The sequence below is a fragment of the Gavia stellata genome, chromosome 6, assembly GCF_030936135.1.
Source record: "Gavia stellata isolate bGavSte3 chromosome 6, bGavSte3.hap2, whole genome shotgun sequence".
Taxonomy (NCBI): Eukaryota; Metazoa; Chordata; class Aves; order Gaviiformes; family Gaviidae; genus Gavia; species Gavia stellata.
In genome coordinates, this window is record NC_082599.1 from 22,967,836 (window position 1) to 22,986,895 (window position 19,060).

General features: G+C 42.2%; 1 protein-coding gene across 1 annotated transcript in view; it reads left to right on the forward strand.

The window, feature by feature from the left end:
- The first annotated feature begins 4,897 nt into the window (after positions 1–4,897).
- Positions 4,898–19,060, forward strand: part of ST8SIA6 (ST8 alpha-N-acetyl-neuraminide alpha-2,8-sialyltransferase 6) — a 42,290-nt gene continuing 28,127 nt past the window's right edge. Inside the window, exons 1-3 of the mRNA XM_059818729.1 lie at positions 4,898–4,992; positions 5,273–5,368; positions 14,713–14,811. Of these exons, the coding sequence (XP_059674712.1) occupies positions 4,898–4,992; positions 5,273–5,368; positions 14,713–14,811 (290 nt within the window). The remainder of the gene's footprint in view (positions 4,993–5,272; positions 5,369–14,712; positions 14,812–19,060) is intronic.

A 19,060-nucleotide genomic window follows, 5' to 3' on the forward strand; every position in this document is an offset into this window, starting at 1 on the left:
TCCATTATGTGACATCCCTGCAAGCATATTCCCCCTTCAGCCATGCAGGCATTTTAGGAACTGCTGGGAGCTGTACCATCAGCCTGCATGCTCATCTATGACGAGTAAATGTTACTCAAACAGTTTTTGTCAGTGCTGATTTACTTGCTTTGTTTGTTTGCTTGGGGTTTTAATAACAGTATTAGAAGTCTTTGCTCTTGATGTATTTGACATTGTGCCATTGGTCCATTAGGATTTGGTTGAGTGTTGTGCATTATTTTTAATTTGCATTCACAGTATGCTCTGTAACAACTCACTCTGAATTCTAGCAATGGATACTGTGAATTTGTATTAACAGCAGCGCTGATTTGTGCAACATGTAGTAAAATTCTTTGCAAAAGAACACTTACAGCTTCATGTCCTTTAGAGTTTCCAAATAACAACAGAGACTTTTCTTAGCAAATTGTTCCTGGGCTAATCGTAATGGGAAGGATTTCAGCTTGGATGGAAATCATTGACACAAGCTGCTGTTGATGCCAAAAGTTTACATGGTTTCAAAAAGCAATTAGACACAATTATGGAAGACAAATCCGTGAAAGGCAACTAAACACACAGATAGCTCTGGTTCAGAAAGTCCCTCAGCTGCTGATTGCTAGAAGCTGAGAAAGGATCCTAGGGATGGATGGATCGCTGCACTGTTCTTCCCTGGGAGTCTGCTACGGGGCACTGCCTGAAGAACAGGCTGTTCTAGTCTGACCCAATACGGTCTTTCTTACGGTGTCATGTTAAGAAGTCATGCTGAGAGTATTTAGGAAGAAGAGAGAACAGGAAAAAAAACCCTCTCCCTTCAGGTTAACAACTTGCAAGTTTTCCAGGTTTCTGCATTAAAATCCCCCTTTGTATCTAATTAGAATTCAGACCCTCTTCCCCCCATCAGCTTCCTGAGGAAAAGCATACGCGCTGGACTGCACTACAATCACGGGCATTTCAATGCCCGCAGAGCCCTTAATTGGATGAAGCCTTGCACAGTTGCTGGCAGTAGAACACTGATTTTCAGTAGTTACTGGCCTCAAGTTTGCTTATGCTACAAGATGCATTTTTTGGCAATGGACGTTTATCTGCCACAGGGCAGGATCACGATTGCTAAAGAGAAGAAGCTGGTTACTCGGTTAAACTAAATAGAGGAATCTGGTGAAGCACACACAATACATTACTCTGACATGTAAAAATCATAGCCAGTTTACAACAGTGAGAAATCACTAATTTTGTGCATAAGAGTCAAGTGCTACTACAAGTGTGACATCTTATGAGATGCTCAGCAACTTGAAGACTACTCCATGTGCCCTGACTTTTTTCACCTTGACCTTCTCTGGAGAATGAACAGTGCCTTAAAGGATGAGTCATCACTGGAACACTTGATGAACATCTCAAAACTGGGGTACACATAACTGCTTTTAAACACCTAATACTTCAGCTAGTTTTATGTAGACCTCAACAGACTGCTGGCTGAATTTAGTTACTAGGTTATTATTTTAATAAAGCACAATATGTTACATTATAGGACACAAAATCCTGTCCTGAAGAAAACAGTGAAAAACATCAAGGCAAGACTGAAAAAGCATAGCAGCAACAGCCATACAAGGTGATTGTTGGGTTTGGATTCGACTTTTTTTTTTTTTTAAATGGGGTACAGGAGTGCATTATTTTTTTGCAATTTGTCTTTTGTGAAGTGGTCTGGACTATTTGATGTCCTGGAGTTCGGCAGACAGCACCTCAGTTCTTGCTATTTATCATTAATTAAAGCATGTTGCCTGGAACTATGGGTGGAAATAAACAAAAAAATTGTGAACTAATGACTTTCTCCCAGTTTGAAACACATGGGGTTTGGTTTTGTGGGTTTGTTTTTTTGCTAAAAGCACTCACACTAATGACTACATTAAAAATACTCAAACAGTAGTCTTGCACCAACACCTCACTCTGGGGACTCTTATGCTTTGGCACAACATGGGACTCCAGTTTCACCGAATATCTTTAGTACCTTTCTCTTCTTCCTAATTGTACCAGTCATCTCCCCTGCTATTTGTAATAACTAATATCCCTTTGACAGCCATTGCTTAGATGAGAAGGCAGCATTAGGAAAACATTTAATGAACATTAATTGCTTCTTAATACGATTTAGCTGTGGAAACAAGAAGGCTAAGCTAGCTCCATGTGACCAGCAGCCCTACAGGCACCACCACCAGACTCCTTTTGAGATGCAATCCTGTTGACCTGGGTGGCAGCAGCCATTCACAGATGATACCCAAGGCTACATTTTACTTTTCCAAATTAGCAGCTAAGTAGGGTTGTAGAAACTCAGCAACAACGTCATCATGACACTACCTGGCTGATTAGTGATCTCTTCCTTCTGTGCAAGCCAGCATTATCGGTTCCCACTGACTTCAGAAGCTAAGGGGAATTAGAGGCTGGGGGAAGCTGCCAAGATGCAGCAGCTTCCAGCTGTCAGGAGGATGAGATGGTCTTTTCCTGTATGGCATCTTTGGCACATGTGCCTTTATAATTTTGACCCTCGACATTATGTTACCCAACACCATTGCTTCTGACATGGCAACATGATGCAAGAGAAACTTGATCTTTGAATCCAGCATTCCTAAATTTGAATCCTGATTTACCATTGATTCTTATCTCACCTTTTAGTCAGATCACTTAACCTCTCTACTAAGCTGCTCTGCCAGGAAAGTAAGGCTGGTAACACCTAGAGATATTGTGACAATCAATCAGTAAGTGTTTGTAAAGTTGTTGGTAAATAACAAGCACCAAGTGCCATTTTCTTTACAAGAACTTTAATATGACACAAAGATTAACCTTCTGATCCAGGAAAAAATCTCTACTGATATTATAGACTGGTCTTGGCAGGAGACCTCTAACTTGCAAATATAATGCCCTCACCGACATCAAATTTCCCATGGATTAGCTGACAGTGATACTTCAGGACTAATGGAAAAACTGTATTGCAGAGGGAAATAACAGTGAGGGAAAACACCCAAATAGTTTTCTGGATTGTAATTCTTAGTCTTCTTTCATTCAGAGCTGAAATAGAGTACAACTAGACTTTCTAAAATAAAAAGATTACTTCACATAGACTATTTAATGGATATTATGAAATAGCTTGGTAATATCCACTAACATAAGCAGGAGCCTTCAAGTTTTACAGAGGTAACAGTGGGATTGAAATTTCTAGTATCTGCTAACCAGTGAACATATACATACCTTGAAAAGCTTGACTGTGGGCCCCTACATGTTCATATACTCTGTCAACTGGATTTATAGGGTAGGCCTGAAGCTGAAGTAAGTTTTTTGGAAATGATGATGAAACACCTTTATGTTCAAGACACTTATGATTCATGGCAACCTCAAAACAGCAAACTTCTTCACGACTTCAGAAATCTTTACACTGTCTTTGTTTCTCTATTACGACTAAGTACTTCAAAGCCAAGAGGACAACTGAGCTGTGCTCACAGGGGGACTCTGCACTGAGCCAGTCTGATACAGAATCACAGAATCAGTACGGTTGGAAAAGACCTGTAAGATCATCGAGTCCATACCTGCTACCCCTTGGTTGACACCAGCCCACAACTGCTTCTAGCTCCCTTCCACCAGCATCTACAACTCCACTCACCAGGGACATAACAAATGCCCTAAAAAATAATTAGGTATTTCCTGGCATACCCCATCACAGCTGGTGTTGTGCTGTTCTTCTGATGGACTGTAGGCATGCTGCTTCTTATTGTCGTATCTAATCACTTCCCAGTCACAGTATCAAGTCCCTTGTTACTTCATTTATACAGTTGCAGCAGAGCTCTTACTTTGAGGCTTTCCAGCCATTGTTTGAAAACATAACAACAGCAACTCCAAGGCTTAGGGGAATGCTTGCAGATACAGAAAACAGGAAAGACACAATCTGCAAAAATAAGGTGTCGGTCTGCTGTCTCACAACTGAAAGGCCACTGTAAGGTGCAGCATCTCTACTATCCGCGCTCTTAATAACAGGGGCCTAAGGAATGGCACCTTGTCGCCTTACTAGGTTTCTCACAGCAATGGTTAGCCTTGTGAAAACAACACTAAGTGCACAATTAGGCAACAAGACACAAACTTACTACACAAACATTTCTTTACCAAAACGACTGCAATTACGTTTTATTTAAAAAAAACTCAAAACACTGAATGTTATTTATAAATAAGATGAGAGGTATTAAAGCAGCAGCGACCGCGCTGCACCAGCCACGGGGCAGGGCACGCCGCCCGGGCCTCCCCCAGCAGCTCCTTGCCGCGTAACCCCCGCGCACTGATCCCGCCGCCGCCTCCACACGTTCTCCGGCACCGCCGCCCCCCCCGGTTAAAGTTTCGACAGTATTTTAACTCCCTCGCACCGCACGGGAACCGCCCCGCCGCCTTTGCTACCGAGAAACGCCCCGAGCGGCCGTTAGCCAAGGCCGCCCGGGTCCTGCCCTCACGCCGCGGCAGCTCACCGCGGCGAGCCGCCCCCGGAGCGAGGGGGGAAACCAAGGCGGCAGCCCCTTGCCGAGCCGCCCCCCGCACGGCGGCCGCCATCCCCCAGGAACCTGCCCGGGGAGCGCCGCGCCGCCCTCCTGAGGGGAAAGTTTGGCGGGAAGCCCGGCCCCTCAGCACGGCCGCGCCGGCCCCGTGGGGGCGACCACCCTCTGCCGCGCCGGCGGGCAGGGCCCCGAGCAGCGGCCGCAGGGCTGATGGCGGCGGCGCAGGGCTGCGGCCGCCGGAACGGGCGAGGGGCGGGGCGGAGAGACCCTGTGGCTGCCATGGCCGCCTCCCCCTCCCCGCAGCCTCCCTTAAATACTGTGGGGCGGCCGTAGCTGCGGTGGGTGCTGCTGCCGAGCGCGCCATGCGGGCTGTCATCGCCTTGTCTGTGGCGCTGGGCAGCCTGCTGCTCGGCGGCTGCCTCCTGCGCCTGGGCGGCCAGCAGCCCCTCCGCGCCAGGTAGGGCGGCCGGGGGGCCTCGCCCGCTGCGGTGGGGCTGCGGGGCGGGAAAGCCTGGAGCCGGCTGGGGAAGAAGGAGCGGGACGTGGCGAGTCGCCCTCCGCCGGGAGAGGCGCGCGGCGGAGCCCGGTACGGTGGCCCCCCGGTGCGGGCTGGGCTGTGCTCGGCTCGGGTGTTCGCGGCGTGTGAACGATTCGTGGGGAGGAGACCGGGGCCGCTCACGCCCGGTGATGTTTAATCACTGGTTTTGACAACTTTGTTTTCCCGTCTTGCTTGCCAGGGGCTGGGAGGAGGACGCCGGAGTAGCTGCTGTCACGCCGAAAGTGGTGCGAGCCCTCAGGTCCCCCCTAACGTCCCTTCCTCAGACCGAGAACAGGTACGGGCTGCCCGCCTTCAGTTACTGGTCGTGTGCGTCCGTGTGGAAGGGTCTACAGAAGCAGAAATTTGGCTTCGGTCCAATTCATTCTTCCTTTTGTTTTGGCAGCTTAATCAGAGAGAGCGTTAGAGACTTATTAGCCTGAGAAAATGAAAATTCACTTTAACTGTAATAAATTATTTGCTCTTAGGCCCTATTAATGACGACTGTCACTCTGCTGTCGGTTTTGAGCCCAATAAAATGTTGCATATAGCAGTTTTGTTAACATACGATGCAAAAAGTGCTTGCTGAACGGCATGCTCCAGGTATCTTTTATTCTTCTTTCCAGGAAGGTGGAGCTGGAGCTGGGTAATATCGTTATCATTTTTGTAATGTGTATTTGGTTAAAAATACAGATTTCTCCTTTAAAATCCATAGGATGAAGGCCAGACATATGAAGCCTTTTTTATGTTGTGTAGCATCTTACTTCGTGGGAACCCTTTCTCTTGATCCCGTGTCTTGATCTTTTAGATCAGTGTAGATCTCTGCTTTACAGCCTGTTATTTTATACTGTGAAGTATAAAAATAGTTGGTAAAATTAGCTGTGAAACAAGTTGTGTCTTAGGTGCAGGCTTCAATACTAATGGCCGTGTTTTCGTGCTCTTGAGTCTTCACACACTGTAGGAAAACTAATAGTGCAGAAGAGGGTGGTGTAATCCGCACATGAGATATTACTATGTAAGAAGTAGCTTGCAAATATTTTGCTATTTTCTTTTACTTTATATGGCTTCATTAACATTGCAGTTCCAATGATTGACCATAATACATATAAACATATAATCAAAACACATCATAATAAAAATTAGAAAGAACTTGGAAATTGTGTCTTTAATGGGAACTGTGATGTTCGGTTATATTGAAGTCAATGGTGACAATGCAGTTAACCTTACTGAGGCCGCCATTTCACCCGATCTAGCTGAATTTGAGGTTGAAACAACATATGCTTTCCCTAAGTGAATGCAAGTGACAACAGTAGTAGTAACTGTTGCAGTGTACACTAACAGTAGGTTTCTTATGCATTTCTGATGAGAGACCCTTGTGCTCCCTGCCTCAAAATTTAGAGCTTTCACAAGCCGTAAGTTTACAACATATTTCAAAATTAGAGTGAAACAAAAAGAATGGGAATATTTGCAGAATTCTAACTGCTATTATGTGCGTCTAGCCTGCTTCTCTTTCCTGTGCGTATTTTTTCCCCTTCTGCTTTTTTTTCCTTCTTTTCCACTCCTTACAATTTATTGGTTTTGCAGTATGTACTCTGTTCTGCTTTGGTTTCTGTAGCTGTCACTCCATTCTCCTCTCCACTCTGTTATGTGTTACATCTGTGGTTACCCCCTGCCCTGTCTTCTCATACTCTTCCTTTTCCCTGCTAGTTTCTGATCTGCAGTCTCCTGCCACTCAGCTCCATGTGCTAAACCATGGAGTCAAATTGACTAGAAATGCTGGCAGAGAGCACTTCAGAGAACAGAGTCTAGCTACTTCCCATCTGCTGTTAGTACACTCACAACTGGAGCAAAGAAAGTTGAAGCAACGCATACCGAAGAGGGCTGAAAATCCATGGCATGTATGTGTCATTTTTTTAATCTCTGTAATAAAGCAAGTGAGCATGATATTTTAAATACATGTTTTTCCTTAATCTACTTGGAGGATTTTGGCAACAATTTGGAGCTAGTTTTGATCAACCTGAAATTGTATTTCTCAGTGACTAAGTGACTGTAACAGTGTGACAAGTAAATTATTAATCAAAAAAAGTTTCGTTTTACTTTAGGTCCTGTAGCGGTAGTGTGTTTGGAAGGATGGCTTCCTGGCTGAATCCAAGAGAGGATGTTCTTTCTCACCTGAGTGACTATGCTCAGTAAGCTGGCCTGACGAGTTTGTGGTGCATGTTTGGCATATGAGGAAGGAGAGAGAGCTGCTGGACTGACCAGGAGCTGTTACTTAATCCAGAGAGCAGCTGGACTGGGCAGGGAGCCATGCTAGAGGGGTTTGATGGAGGCAGCAGCTGGACTGGGCCTGGCTGAGGGCCATGCTGGAGAGATTTGATCCAGAGAGCATCTGGACTCATTCAGGAGATTCAGACCAATCCCTCAGTGATGTAGATGGATGGTCTGGTCAATATGAATTAGATTCCAGTTTGTAGTGGGGTTTTGCTGTAGTATCAGTGAGTATGGCAAAAGAGTCCCTCATTGAAATAGGTTGTACAGGGATTAGTGAATTTTTGAATCAGATGAGGCTACGTTAGTATCTTGATGCATAAAACTAGGAGCAATCTGTTGGTGCAGACTTGCCAAAGTATGGTTTTCCTGAAGTCCTCTGACAGTTTGAATAGCATTGCTGTGTTGCTGACAGCAATGCCCTTTCCTGTGTAAGGGGACGTGCCTGGATGTTAGGTTAGACTCTGATCTCTTCATCAGTTTGACACATTTTCCTGGAAGGCTAAGATTTTTCTCACCAACTTTGGTGAGAGGATCCAGGAAAGGAAAAAGAAAAAAAAAACTGGGCACTATCCTTCTTGAACTCCAAGTATAAGTAATCTAGACAATCTTCAGAATCATAAGCTAATCTTTCGTCTTATCATGAGTTCCTTTGCTGTTGGAGGCATATTTGTAACCCAACATCTCCTGAATAATCTCTAAGGCCCTATTGTTCTGTTGCCTCGCAATGTTGAAAGCTAATCTGTTCTTTTACTTTGAGTAATTCTTTTAAAAGGATGAAACTGAAGGATGAAAGGATGAAAAGCAAGGGATTGGTTCAGACTGTCATAGATATTTAGGCAGCTGTTATGCACAGCAATGTTTAATTAGATGCGGACTAGGCACCTGAAGTTCTCTGAAGATCTGTGTCTTAGTAAATAACCTTGAAGATGCGGTTTGCCTCTTACAGGACATTTCTTACCACTTTTTCTTGTTAAGTGTTAGATAACTCGAACAATGTGACTGCCTCTACAGTGTGACTTCCAGTTTTTGTCTTGTGTTTATTTCACAGCTGACTGTGCCTGTTAGTAGGGTTTCTTAGGGTTCATAGAGTTTCTTGCTTAAAAACAAGGCCATTGTCAGTAAGATTTCTCTAGTAGTCCCCAAATTTATTAATGGAACCAGTATCATTTACACCACTATACTATGGTTGTCTGGCAAATCCTCATGTCTATGCCTCATACCATGCTCTCAGTTTTTAAGCTCTAACTGCAAGTACAGCTTAAACTTGCTTAAGCCAACATTACAACCAAAAGTAGTCTTGCAGTTGTCCCACCTTTAGACACTTGGCCTCCCCTCCCCACCTGTGTTTGTGTCAGCATATTTGTTTGTGTAGTCACAGCATTAATAGCAAAATAGAGGGCTCAGTACCACTAGTGGTTCTCAGGGGAAGGTAACAATAGTAAGAGGAGCTAGGTAATCTTTTCTTTGTTATGAGGCCCAGGGTGGGGTATGTTAATCCTGGGCCGAAATTCTAGATCCTTTTGTACTGCCCAGGAATATACAGCAGATAAATAATGCCAGCTCCTACATGGGAAGTGAAAACAGTTTTCTCAAGCACTATTTATATATACTTTATATACAAGTAATAAAAAGGCAGCAGTACCCTGAAGAATTGACCACCACTACTCTGTTACTCTGTTTGTGTTGTCAGTTTTAAGGCATTCACTTACTATTTCCCTAACTTACTGTCTGTTTTCACAGGTCCAAGGCAAGCACAGTCTAGAGACAGTTGTGGTAATTGAACAGTGGAAGGAATTAACTGAGGAGCTATGAGTAAAAAAGTTAGTATTAATACAGTGTTCCATAGTGTTGGTTTCTCCAATTCTTCTCTCAGCAGCAGATCTTTCTGCAGGCCTAGGGAATAAACAACTATACTTAATTAACTATGCTACAGAGACCTGTACATTCTGTCTCCTGTCAAAATATTGTATTCTGGCAGACAGAAGGGGAAGAAGAGACAGGCTATTACCATGATTATGAACAGTACCTTAGTATATTGCACAAATAGTTTGCTACAGTTTGGATTAGTCAGCACTGGTGGCCACTTCACTAATTTTACTGCTCTCTCAGTATTTTTTCCCTTCATTCCCAAGTGATGCACACAGACATATTTTAGGAGCGCATTTCTAACACGTCTCATGTATTAGTTCTGTCTAAATGAATAGGTGTTCTGTTGAAAGCTGATGCCAGGACACATTTATGTTCTGACAGTGGTGAAAGGTTTCCTAGCCTCTTTCTGTTTACTTGGTCCAAGTGAAACTGCTCTGTCATTCTGTCTATTGTGTACTCTTGTAACACCGTTTCAGTGTAAGTACCATATTCTTTTCACTTTACCCACCATGAGACTCTGAATGTTTCTTGTCATGTTACCTGTCATGCAGTTTATGGATTTTATAAATAAAAAGCATCTGATGTTATATATAATTCTGGTGAACGCACCGTCAGGTCTTCCAAATAATTTCAAAATGCAGCTTTTCTTAAAGACCTGATTTAGCTTTCCTTACATAAGCAAAACCTCCATGGGAATTTGAACAAGGATAGTAGAATCAGTCTCTTTCACAGTTACTGTGATTAATGTTAAAAGACAAATTCTTACTCCTATGGTTTGATAAAGCCATTTTTATAGTCTATTTCACCAAGCATTTAAATTGTGTATTGTATTATTAATCAAGGTGTTATGAACCTTAAAAACATCACTATATTCTTGTCATCTGATTCATTTGAAATAGTGTCAAAGATAGCACTTAAGAGCACTCTTCCTAGGGAAGCATGGATTACAGGTTTTTAATAGTATTCAACTAATAGACTATGAGATTCAAATATAAATTAGTCTCTTCAAGGGAGAGATTAAGACAGAAGGTATTCACAATCTGGATAGTGTTGTTCAGTGCCAGTTTGGTAGAAGGGTATTAGTGTGAAGTTTTGCATGCAGAAGTTATCCTTTTTAGCTGGAGATGCTCAGCTGCAACAGGGTTCAGACATCCTGTGCTAGTTTGGGCAGTGAAGAGCAGAAAGCCACAGAAGAAGTGCAACGACTAGTTCTGCTGGGCACCGAACGAATAAAGCCAATGGGTGGGATTTTTCCTTACATTCAGTGTGGACTTAATTCCTGCTGAAATTAGGGGTGAAATTCTTGTTGCTTTCAGTGCTGCCAGACAGTCCAGTTCTGAGCTCTTTTGAAAATCTCACTGCACATTCTTTCAGTTATTCCCAGCTGATTTTGTGGGTATTCTGGAGGATTGGTCTTTCAGTCCTGGCTGTATCTTTATGTTGTGTTATAATTCACAGCACTATATTTCCTTTTTCCATTTATTTGTTTTGGTTGTTTTCCCCCTACCATTCATCCTTTTATCATCCATCTTACGTCCATCCATTTCCGTACTCTGATAACAGCTTGGGGTTGAGTTTGGTTTTGTTTTTAAAGGGCTTCTCTTTTCTTTCCCTCCCTGTACCACTGCTCCCCCAGAACTCCATATTAACTGAGGGACCTGTCTGTCCTGTGATTCCCTGCACTAAGGCTCCCTATAGTCTGAGGACTGAATCCAACAGGTGCAGCAAAAGGGGCTGTGGACTTTCCATATAGTTTCTCTATTTCTTATTCTAAAGGTGGGTGCAATCCTTATCTTAAAGAATTTTACATTTTGAGGAACTGCTGCCTTTCTAAGAGCAAGATATAGAATAACAACGTGCTGATAAATATGGCACATGGTCTTAATCTACTGCAGATTTATTAAAGTACAGATGGTGTACTTTCTGAGTTCCTAGAATTACCATAGGAAGTATGTGGTCCTCAAGCTGTTCATATATGATTTAAAAAAACCCCTGTTTTTCAGATTTTGGCCAGTGAGGTTGGCTTTGAGAACATCAAAACTCTAAGAGAAATGCTGCAGTAATTTCCCTGTTTCATAAGTTTTCTGAGTTCAAGCCAACAGAATATAACACGGTTTCCACTTCAAGTTCTCATCTAGCTTAAGAGTTTGCAAAATTAGTTGAACGTAGCCTGATATCTGCGTTGTTAGGCATGTTATCTGATTTCGTTGCAGAATTTTTAGTGCAGTTCTAAGTATTGAACAAAGGCTGTCATCCACTAGGTCAGGTAAATTCATTCAGTGATAAATGTTGCCTAGTGTAATTGCCCTAAATGATCAGAAATCTAATCTGAGTTTGATGTCTGCACAACTCTGCGATGAATAATGGAGTAGAAGTCTGGACTGCCCCTTGCACACCCCTTTTGTCTGAATGCAAAAATCTTTCACTCACTCCCCTTGATGGCTGTAAAAGTGATTGTCAGGATTTAATGATAAAACAGAACAGGGATTTATTTTGTTCATTCTTTTTTTATCTGACTTCTTTCTTTTTCCTTTCTTGAATTTTTCAAGTCTTGAAAATGTGTGCATAAAAAGCAATTACGTATTAAAAAACGAGGCAACTTAGAATCATAGAATCATTTAGGTTGGAAAAGACCTTTAAGACCATCGAGTCCAACAGTAAACTTGCATCAGTTGATCTTAGTTCTATGAATTTAAAAAGACTAAAAGTCTGTTGAGTAAAGCTTGTATTTGGTTGAGAGAATATTTATTCACTGCCCCACTGATCTCAGGACATAAATTAATAGGAAGCTGTAAGGACCTTGTAATGATTCTCTGCATAGAGTTGAAACTTACTTGTGAAAGAATGTTGGTTCTCTGAGGATGCCTGCAAACGCACCTTGCAGCGAGTAGATCAGACCTAAGCACCTGCTCTGACTTCGTCTTCCTGGCAGGCTTCGTGTGTTAAAGAAGGTCTCCTCTGGCCAGCTGAGGCTCAGAAGGGCTGGAGCCACTTCTCAAATCAGCATCCAGCATCTTGATATTCAGTTGTAACGAAAGACTTATTTGCAGCAGTAACATGCACTTGGCATATAATATCAATAGTTCTTTTTTTAAGGTGCTGTTTAGACAGCAAAGCTTTGCCTGTAGCCATTTCTCTTACTTTAAGCTGCAGCTGCAGAAGAATCATTTGAGCTTATTGAGTTAAAGAAGCAAGAGAGAGGAATGATTTAGTGCTAACTAAATTTGTTTGGGAACTGGTATTGCATTCTTTTGTGAAAGGGCTCACCTGGTTCTTCAGTTAGACAGAACCATTCAGACCAAGCTGCAATAAACCTCTGTGTGTAAATGGCGTAGGCAGAATATTTGCTGGTGTGTACCATGTAAGATCGCTGAGTTGGGTGCTTGATCTTCTTAACTGTGTGCTCTGAGAGTTGGCTGCCCTTACATTTGTATGTTGCTCCTTGAAAAAGAATTAAATAAGGAGCTGTCTGCAAAATCAGCCAAGGAGCTCTCAGTAGGTAGTGCCAGCTGTTACTATCTATTAAAGTCACTGCAGAACTGAAAGGACAGAGGTTTATGATGTTGTGTTGTCTTACCATTGTGCTCAACAAGGGACATGCAGAGTGCATACTTCCTTAGGGGCACTGGGTGTATACTGGGAAGAAGATCCTGATGGTGGAAAGAAAGGGGGAGAGCTGATCTCTCTCCTCTGCAGCCTACATCCTGGGTGAATTGCTCCTATGGAGTGACTGATTCACTAGAAAACTCATGGGCAATGGAAAGAGGAGGAAAGGCACTTTGTTTCTCTTCCTCCCCTGTCATATCTATGAACAAGCCAGTCAGTTAAGTAGCAAAATAAATAAGCATTTATTCTGCTCTTTCTTCTTCAGTTAGACTTCTTCTCATTTGGATTGTTTAAGACTTTAATTGTTAAGGCTCAGGAGAGACCTTATCGATGTACATAAATACCTGAAGGGAGGGTGCAAAGAGGATGGAGCCAGGTTCTTAGTGGTGCCCAGTGACAGGACCAGAGGCAATGGGCACACACAGAAATGCAGGAGGTTCCCTCTGAACATCAGGAGACACTTTTTCACTGTGAGGGTGACTAAACACTCGCACAGGTTGCCCGGGGCAGTTGTGGAGTCTCCATCCTTGGTGATATTGAAAAGCCATCTGGACACGGTCCTGGGCAACTGGCTGTAGGTGGCCCTGCTTGAGCAGGAGGTTGGACCAGATGACCTCTAGAGATGCCTTCCAACCTCAGCCACTCTGTGATTCCGTGACTTGAAATGGCATCTTTCCCAAGTAAGAACTTCAAAATCAGCTTGTCAGAAATCTTGTTGATAGGTGGTCTCTGTGTTTTAACAGGTGAAGGCAACGGAGTTTTGTCCTTGCTAGTAAAAGGAATGACGGTTCAGAAGCAGAGCGCATTATGTACAAAGCAGGAAGACCCTTTCTCTGTGTATGAGTGCCTCTGTACAGAGATGGCTTAGGTGTTCTGTGTTTCAAAGAACAGCATGGGTTCTGTTCACTGCTGCAACTCACACCCAGGAGTGAATGACACAGCATCTATGTCTTCTGTATTTCTAGTTCTGGTTTGGACAAATAGGTTACAGTGTCCACGTGCTCCATAAGTAGTGAATCAGTGGAAAGAACCCAAAAGCAATGGGGAGGGGGGCAGGGAGGGTGGGGGAGAGGAGAAGATGGTGAGGAGAAAGGAAAATAAAAATGCTGGAGGAAAAAACTTCATGATAAATGACAATACACACAGCAGAAGGTTGATGATGGAAGAAGGTGATTCTCTGAGATTGAACCTAGATACAGGGTGAACTGGGGTGAATGGAATAAGACCGTGGTATCTAGTCATTTACTAATTTACAGCTCAATCTTCTGCTAGGATTGCCAGAGCAGGAGGACCAGATAGGAGTTTGGTGAAAGTAAGACAAGAGGAATTAAAGGTCATTGTCTGGCACTTGCCTTGGTTCCTTTTACAAATATTTATTCTCACTGTCTAAGTAAAGAATAAACAAGGGAGGAAGTATTAAGCTCAAGTCAATAAGTTAAGGTCCAAGTAAAAAGATCCATTTCACCTGTGGTGTTTCCTGTACATGTTATATTGGCTCTGAATATTGCATTTCATCAACAACTTTAGGAAATCACATCTGCTAAATATTTTACTGGTGAATATTTTAAATATCTTCAAAACACAATGTTCAAGAGGCTTCCCATTTAATTTCTTTTTTTAAATTACATTTTCTGATTACAGTGTAAAGCAGAAAATATACTTCACATTATCAAATAAGGTTACTTTAAGAATCAAATATTTTATAGTCACTAGCAGCAAACTCCCCTTTTATACAAGAGCTTCACAATGGAAGTCAATAAGATTTCTTTGGTAATGTTTTCAGCTAAATCAACGGTTATTAATCTTATTGTCATAGCAAAGTAAATGTGACAGCATTGTCAGAATATGTTCTCTCTTTTAAAATTTGTTGCTTTTCCCCCCTCCCGTTTTTAACAGAACAACTGTTAATACAAATGGAATTTACCAGTTTGAACAGGCTTCAAAATGTAAGGCAATTCAGGACAGCATTTTGTCATCATCTATCAAGAAAAAAAGGTAGGTGTTTGCTGTGCTTTCTGCTTTGTTTATTTTAAATACAAGGGTGAAAGATTGTCCTCTTTTATATAATTCTCGATGATATTAATGTGGAGCTATACAACAGGAAACTGAAATTGTTCAACCAATGTTCGCCTGAATTTTTTCTTTCATGTATATTAGATTTATTTGAGGTTGGATTTTATTTTTTTTATTTTCACAGTATAAGTCAACTCATTGCCAGTTATCTACATTTTATTCCAAGATATTCACAAAAAGGTAGAACAGAATCTGTGAGGTATAATTTCATTCTTGAGAGTCTTTGTCCTGATTGGTGAACACTCCTGCTATGAGCAACCTCAGTTAATGGATTCTTTTCAGCATATTCACTAGAGTTAACTATAGAAATGTACTAGTATAAAAACTTGCTAATTAATTGCACTTTTATAATAACTAGTCCACAGGAAACTGATTATTGAATTTTGGATACATTGAAAAAACACCCCAAATTAATTTTAGGTTGCAACTTGCTGTTCTGCCTTTTCCTGACATGGAAAAAAAATATTTGATATCAGCCCTGCTAAGATTCCTTTGCCACTTGCTAAAGTGAAAATGAGAGAAGCACCCCATTGCTTTTGACATGTAACATTTCACCTGTACAGATGCACCAATAAATAAAACATTGTAAATAAGAGAGGCATCCCATTAGAACTGAGTTCCAGCTTAAAACTATGTACCATGATGTCTTTAAAATTGGAAGCTTCCCCCCTGCCATTTGTGAAGAGAAGAGAAATGGAATGAGAAACAAAAACTCTGCTAAAAATAATTATGTGCCTTTTCCCATTAAAAGGACTGGAGAAGTCAAATTTTTCCTTAACACAGAAACAACATTAAATCATGATTTTAAAACTTCTCCTGTATTTTCTGTCTTCTCACTTTCTCATTGCGTGTTAAGACCTTCCACCTATTTTTAAGTCACCATATCCCCAGCATTCTGTCGTCATTCTTTTAATTCTTTCTTTTTTTTTCTCCTCTAACCTCTTTTCCCATCAATATTCCACCACATCAGCAATGCTATCATTGAAGTTTTTACTCTTTTGAAAGGTGGTAGACTACTATGTTACTGATGCACTGCTAGTGAGAGCTGAAACAGAGATTGGCAAACAGAGGTCAAAGAGTTGACAGAAAAATTGAGTGATTAACACAAAGAGAAGGACAACCAGTCACTGTATTGCCTCCCAAATCCAGATATAGCAATATAAATGCTGTTATTTATCCCATGTGTTACAAAGTTGTACAGACTGCAGGAATGCAGACATGTTCTTCGTATCTAGAACATTTTGGAGCTGAGGTTGTAGGAGAAGCTTTAGGAATTGTGAGACCTTTATTCTGTGGCTCAAGAGAAAGGAGCCTGCACCATTTAATGAGGCAGAAGATGAATTGGGCAGGTAGGAGGAGAAACTGATGCTTGGAACAAAGAATCAAGGGATTGCTTTGTGCCATGAATATTGCAACTCATTGCCCTTCACTGAGAGGAGCTGCAGAGATCTTTGTTGCTTTTTCAAGGTGTCACCCACAGGCAAGGTATATAAATGCTTTATATTGCAGTTCTAGACTTTCAGGGACATTCTGGACACTCTTGCCTGTTAAGCTGGCAGAAAGGGAAAAAAATTACTAGTTTAAAGATTGTCACATGACTTGATAGTAAAAAATGGTATGTAAGTGGGACGTTATTATAGCAGGGATGTGCTGGTGGTGATAAAGAGCCTGAAATGCTGAGTTTTGCTGGCAGTTTTCCATTTTTATTCTAGAGCAAGCCCTGTGCACGCTCTCCTGAGGGCTTTAAAAACTGACATTTGTTTTGGTAGTATTGAAGTGTCCAAAGACAAAAGGGATCCTCCTTTTCTCTTGCATTTCTTGCTGTTGTTTTTCTTTTTATTTGTTTCCTTCTTGAACATAAGCTGCCAAGTAGGAATATCTCCTTTTTTCACTCCTGCTGCTCGGTTTTCCTTCTAATTCAAATAGTTTTTTTTCAAGTAGGTGTTCAGTTTTAGCAAGTAACCAGTGGGGCTGCATCTGTCTCTCTGTTCTGACATTTTACCTATTGTCTTCCTACTATCTCAACACTTCTGTCCTTGCTGTTGTCCTTTAGATATCTGCCAGAAATTAGAAGACACTTACACTTAGTCAGTGCCTCGACTGTGCATAATAATTCCACCTTAGCCACTGCAGTTAATGTAGAAGGTCACTGCATACCTGACAAGTACTATAGGAAAAAAAACCTTCCATGTGTTATTTGTCAGCAAGGCTCATACAGTATAAGTGAGTTTCCTACAACAGCAAGTTGTTATAATGGTTGTGGTGCAGGTGGCAGACAAAACCAGGATGAAACGTGTTTCATTTGCTATTCTCAGCACTGTAATTACTGTCTTGTTCATGTATTTTTATAGTTCAATTTACCTGAGCTTTTTTATCTTAATAAAACCCTTTTAGGATCAGTGGATATGTGCTGTAAGCTCCTGGGTGCCACTGGAAATATATGTATTGTCCCAGGTCTTTAAAATGGAACAGTGGAGAAGACGACTGTCTGGGTTACAGCAGAGCCATGAAATGACATTCTGATGGCCTTCTGGACTGATTCCATTGGAGGAGTTAGTCCCCAAGACTCCTTTAAAGCAGGAAATGCTAAAATAAGCTTTCCGAGAGGAAAACAAAGCTTTCTGGGCTGTAAACCGAGCTGCAGCAAATCCCAGAGCTTCACTTTGAGTCTTTAAAAAAATTAATCTGTGGGAATATTGTCTGTATTCAAGTAGAGTTCATTTAATGGAAGCCTTACACTCATGTGAGCAGATGTAGCGGCTGCCTTGCAGAGCTGCTGCAATTGGGAGCTCCTGTCCCCGAGGACCTGCTGCTGGGTTGTCTCTGCCACTTGTGGTGCTGTGCCAGCGCTGGCATTCTGACAGTCCATAGTGTCTTTGTAAGTCATAAGAGGAGCGAAACTGGATGCATAGGTGGAGCAGAGGTGGTGTTCTGTCTTGTAAGGACCTGTAAGTGGTGTTTTTCTGGGTGAGCTGGTGAGCTTAGACACCTCCGAGCAAGAGTGATTCCACCCAGTAGAGAGCAGTGGAAAGGCAGCAATGTTCTTGCATTGTAACTGGTGTTTTTACGCTAGATGCAGGTTCTGTTACATGTATAAGAAGGTCCTTACAGTTTCTGACAGTGAATGCTTGTGTTTCTTATGAGGCCTTGGAACTAGCATTATGGATGGTGCTTTGATTTTTCTTCTTACCAAATGTTTCACAGAATCACAGAATCACAGAATCACTACGGTTGGAAAAGACCTGTAAGATCATCAAGTCCAACCTGGGGGGAAAAAAAAAAAAAAAAAAAGCCAACCACCACACAACAACAAGCCACAACACACCAAAAACCAACCCACCCAACACCACACAGCTCCATGCCCATCAAGCTACATGCCACAATGCCACATCCACACGCTCCTTGAATACCTCCAGGGAGGGTGACTCTACCACCTCCCTGGGCAGCCTATTCCAATGTTTCACTACTCTCTCAGTAAAGAACTTTTTCCTAATATCTAGCCTGAACCTCCCCTGGCGCAACTTGAGGCCATTTCCTCTTGTCCTGTCACTAGTCACTTGGGAGAAGAGACCAGCACCCACCTCTCTGCAACCCCCTTTCAGGTAGTTGTAGAGAGCGATAAGGTCTCCCCTCAGCCTCCTCTTCTCCAGGCTAAACAACCCCAGCTCCCTCAGCCACTCCTCATAAGACTTGTGCTCCAGACCCCTCACCAGCTTCGTCGCCCTTCTCTGGACATGCTCCAGCACCTCAATGTCTTTCTTGTAGTGAGGGGCCCAAAACTGAACACAGTATTCGAGGTGCAGCCTCACCAGCGCCGAGTACAGAGGCATGATCACCTCCCTGCTCCTGCTGGCCACACCAGTTCCCTGTAACTTGCTAATAACTTGTCAGTCCATGCAATTTCTTTCTGAGCTGATGGCAATTTTTCTTTATGTTTCTGACCCTGATCTTCATCTTAGCACGTTCTAGCCTAAAGACATTGATTTTTCTATATTTTTTTCTCCTAGATAATGATAGCCTAAGTAACTCTTCATGCCCTGTTATCCTATTAATTTTTGGAATTTTTCCCTAAGTCCCAGCATCTGAGAGTTATTTATTGTTTAGCCTTAAGGAATAAAACTAGATGAGTGATTCAACATCAGCATAGGCTATTTCGGTCCTCTGCTTCTAT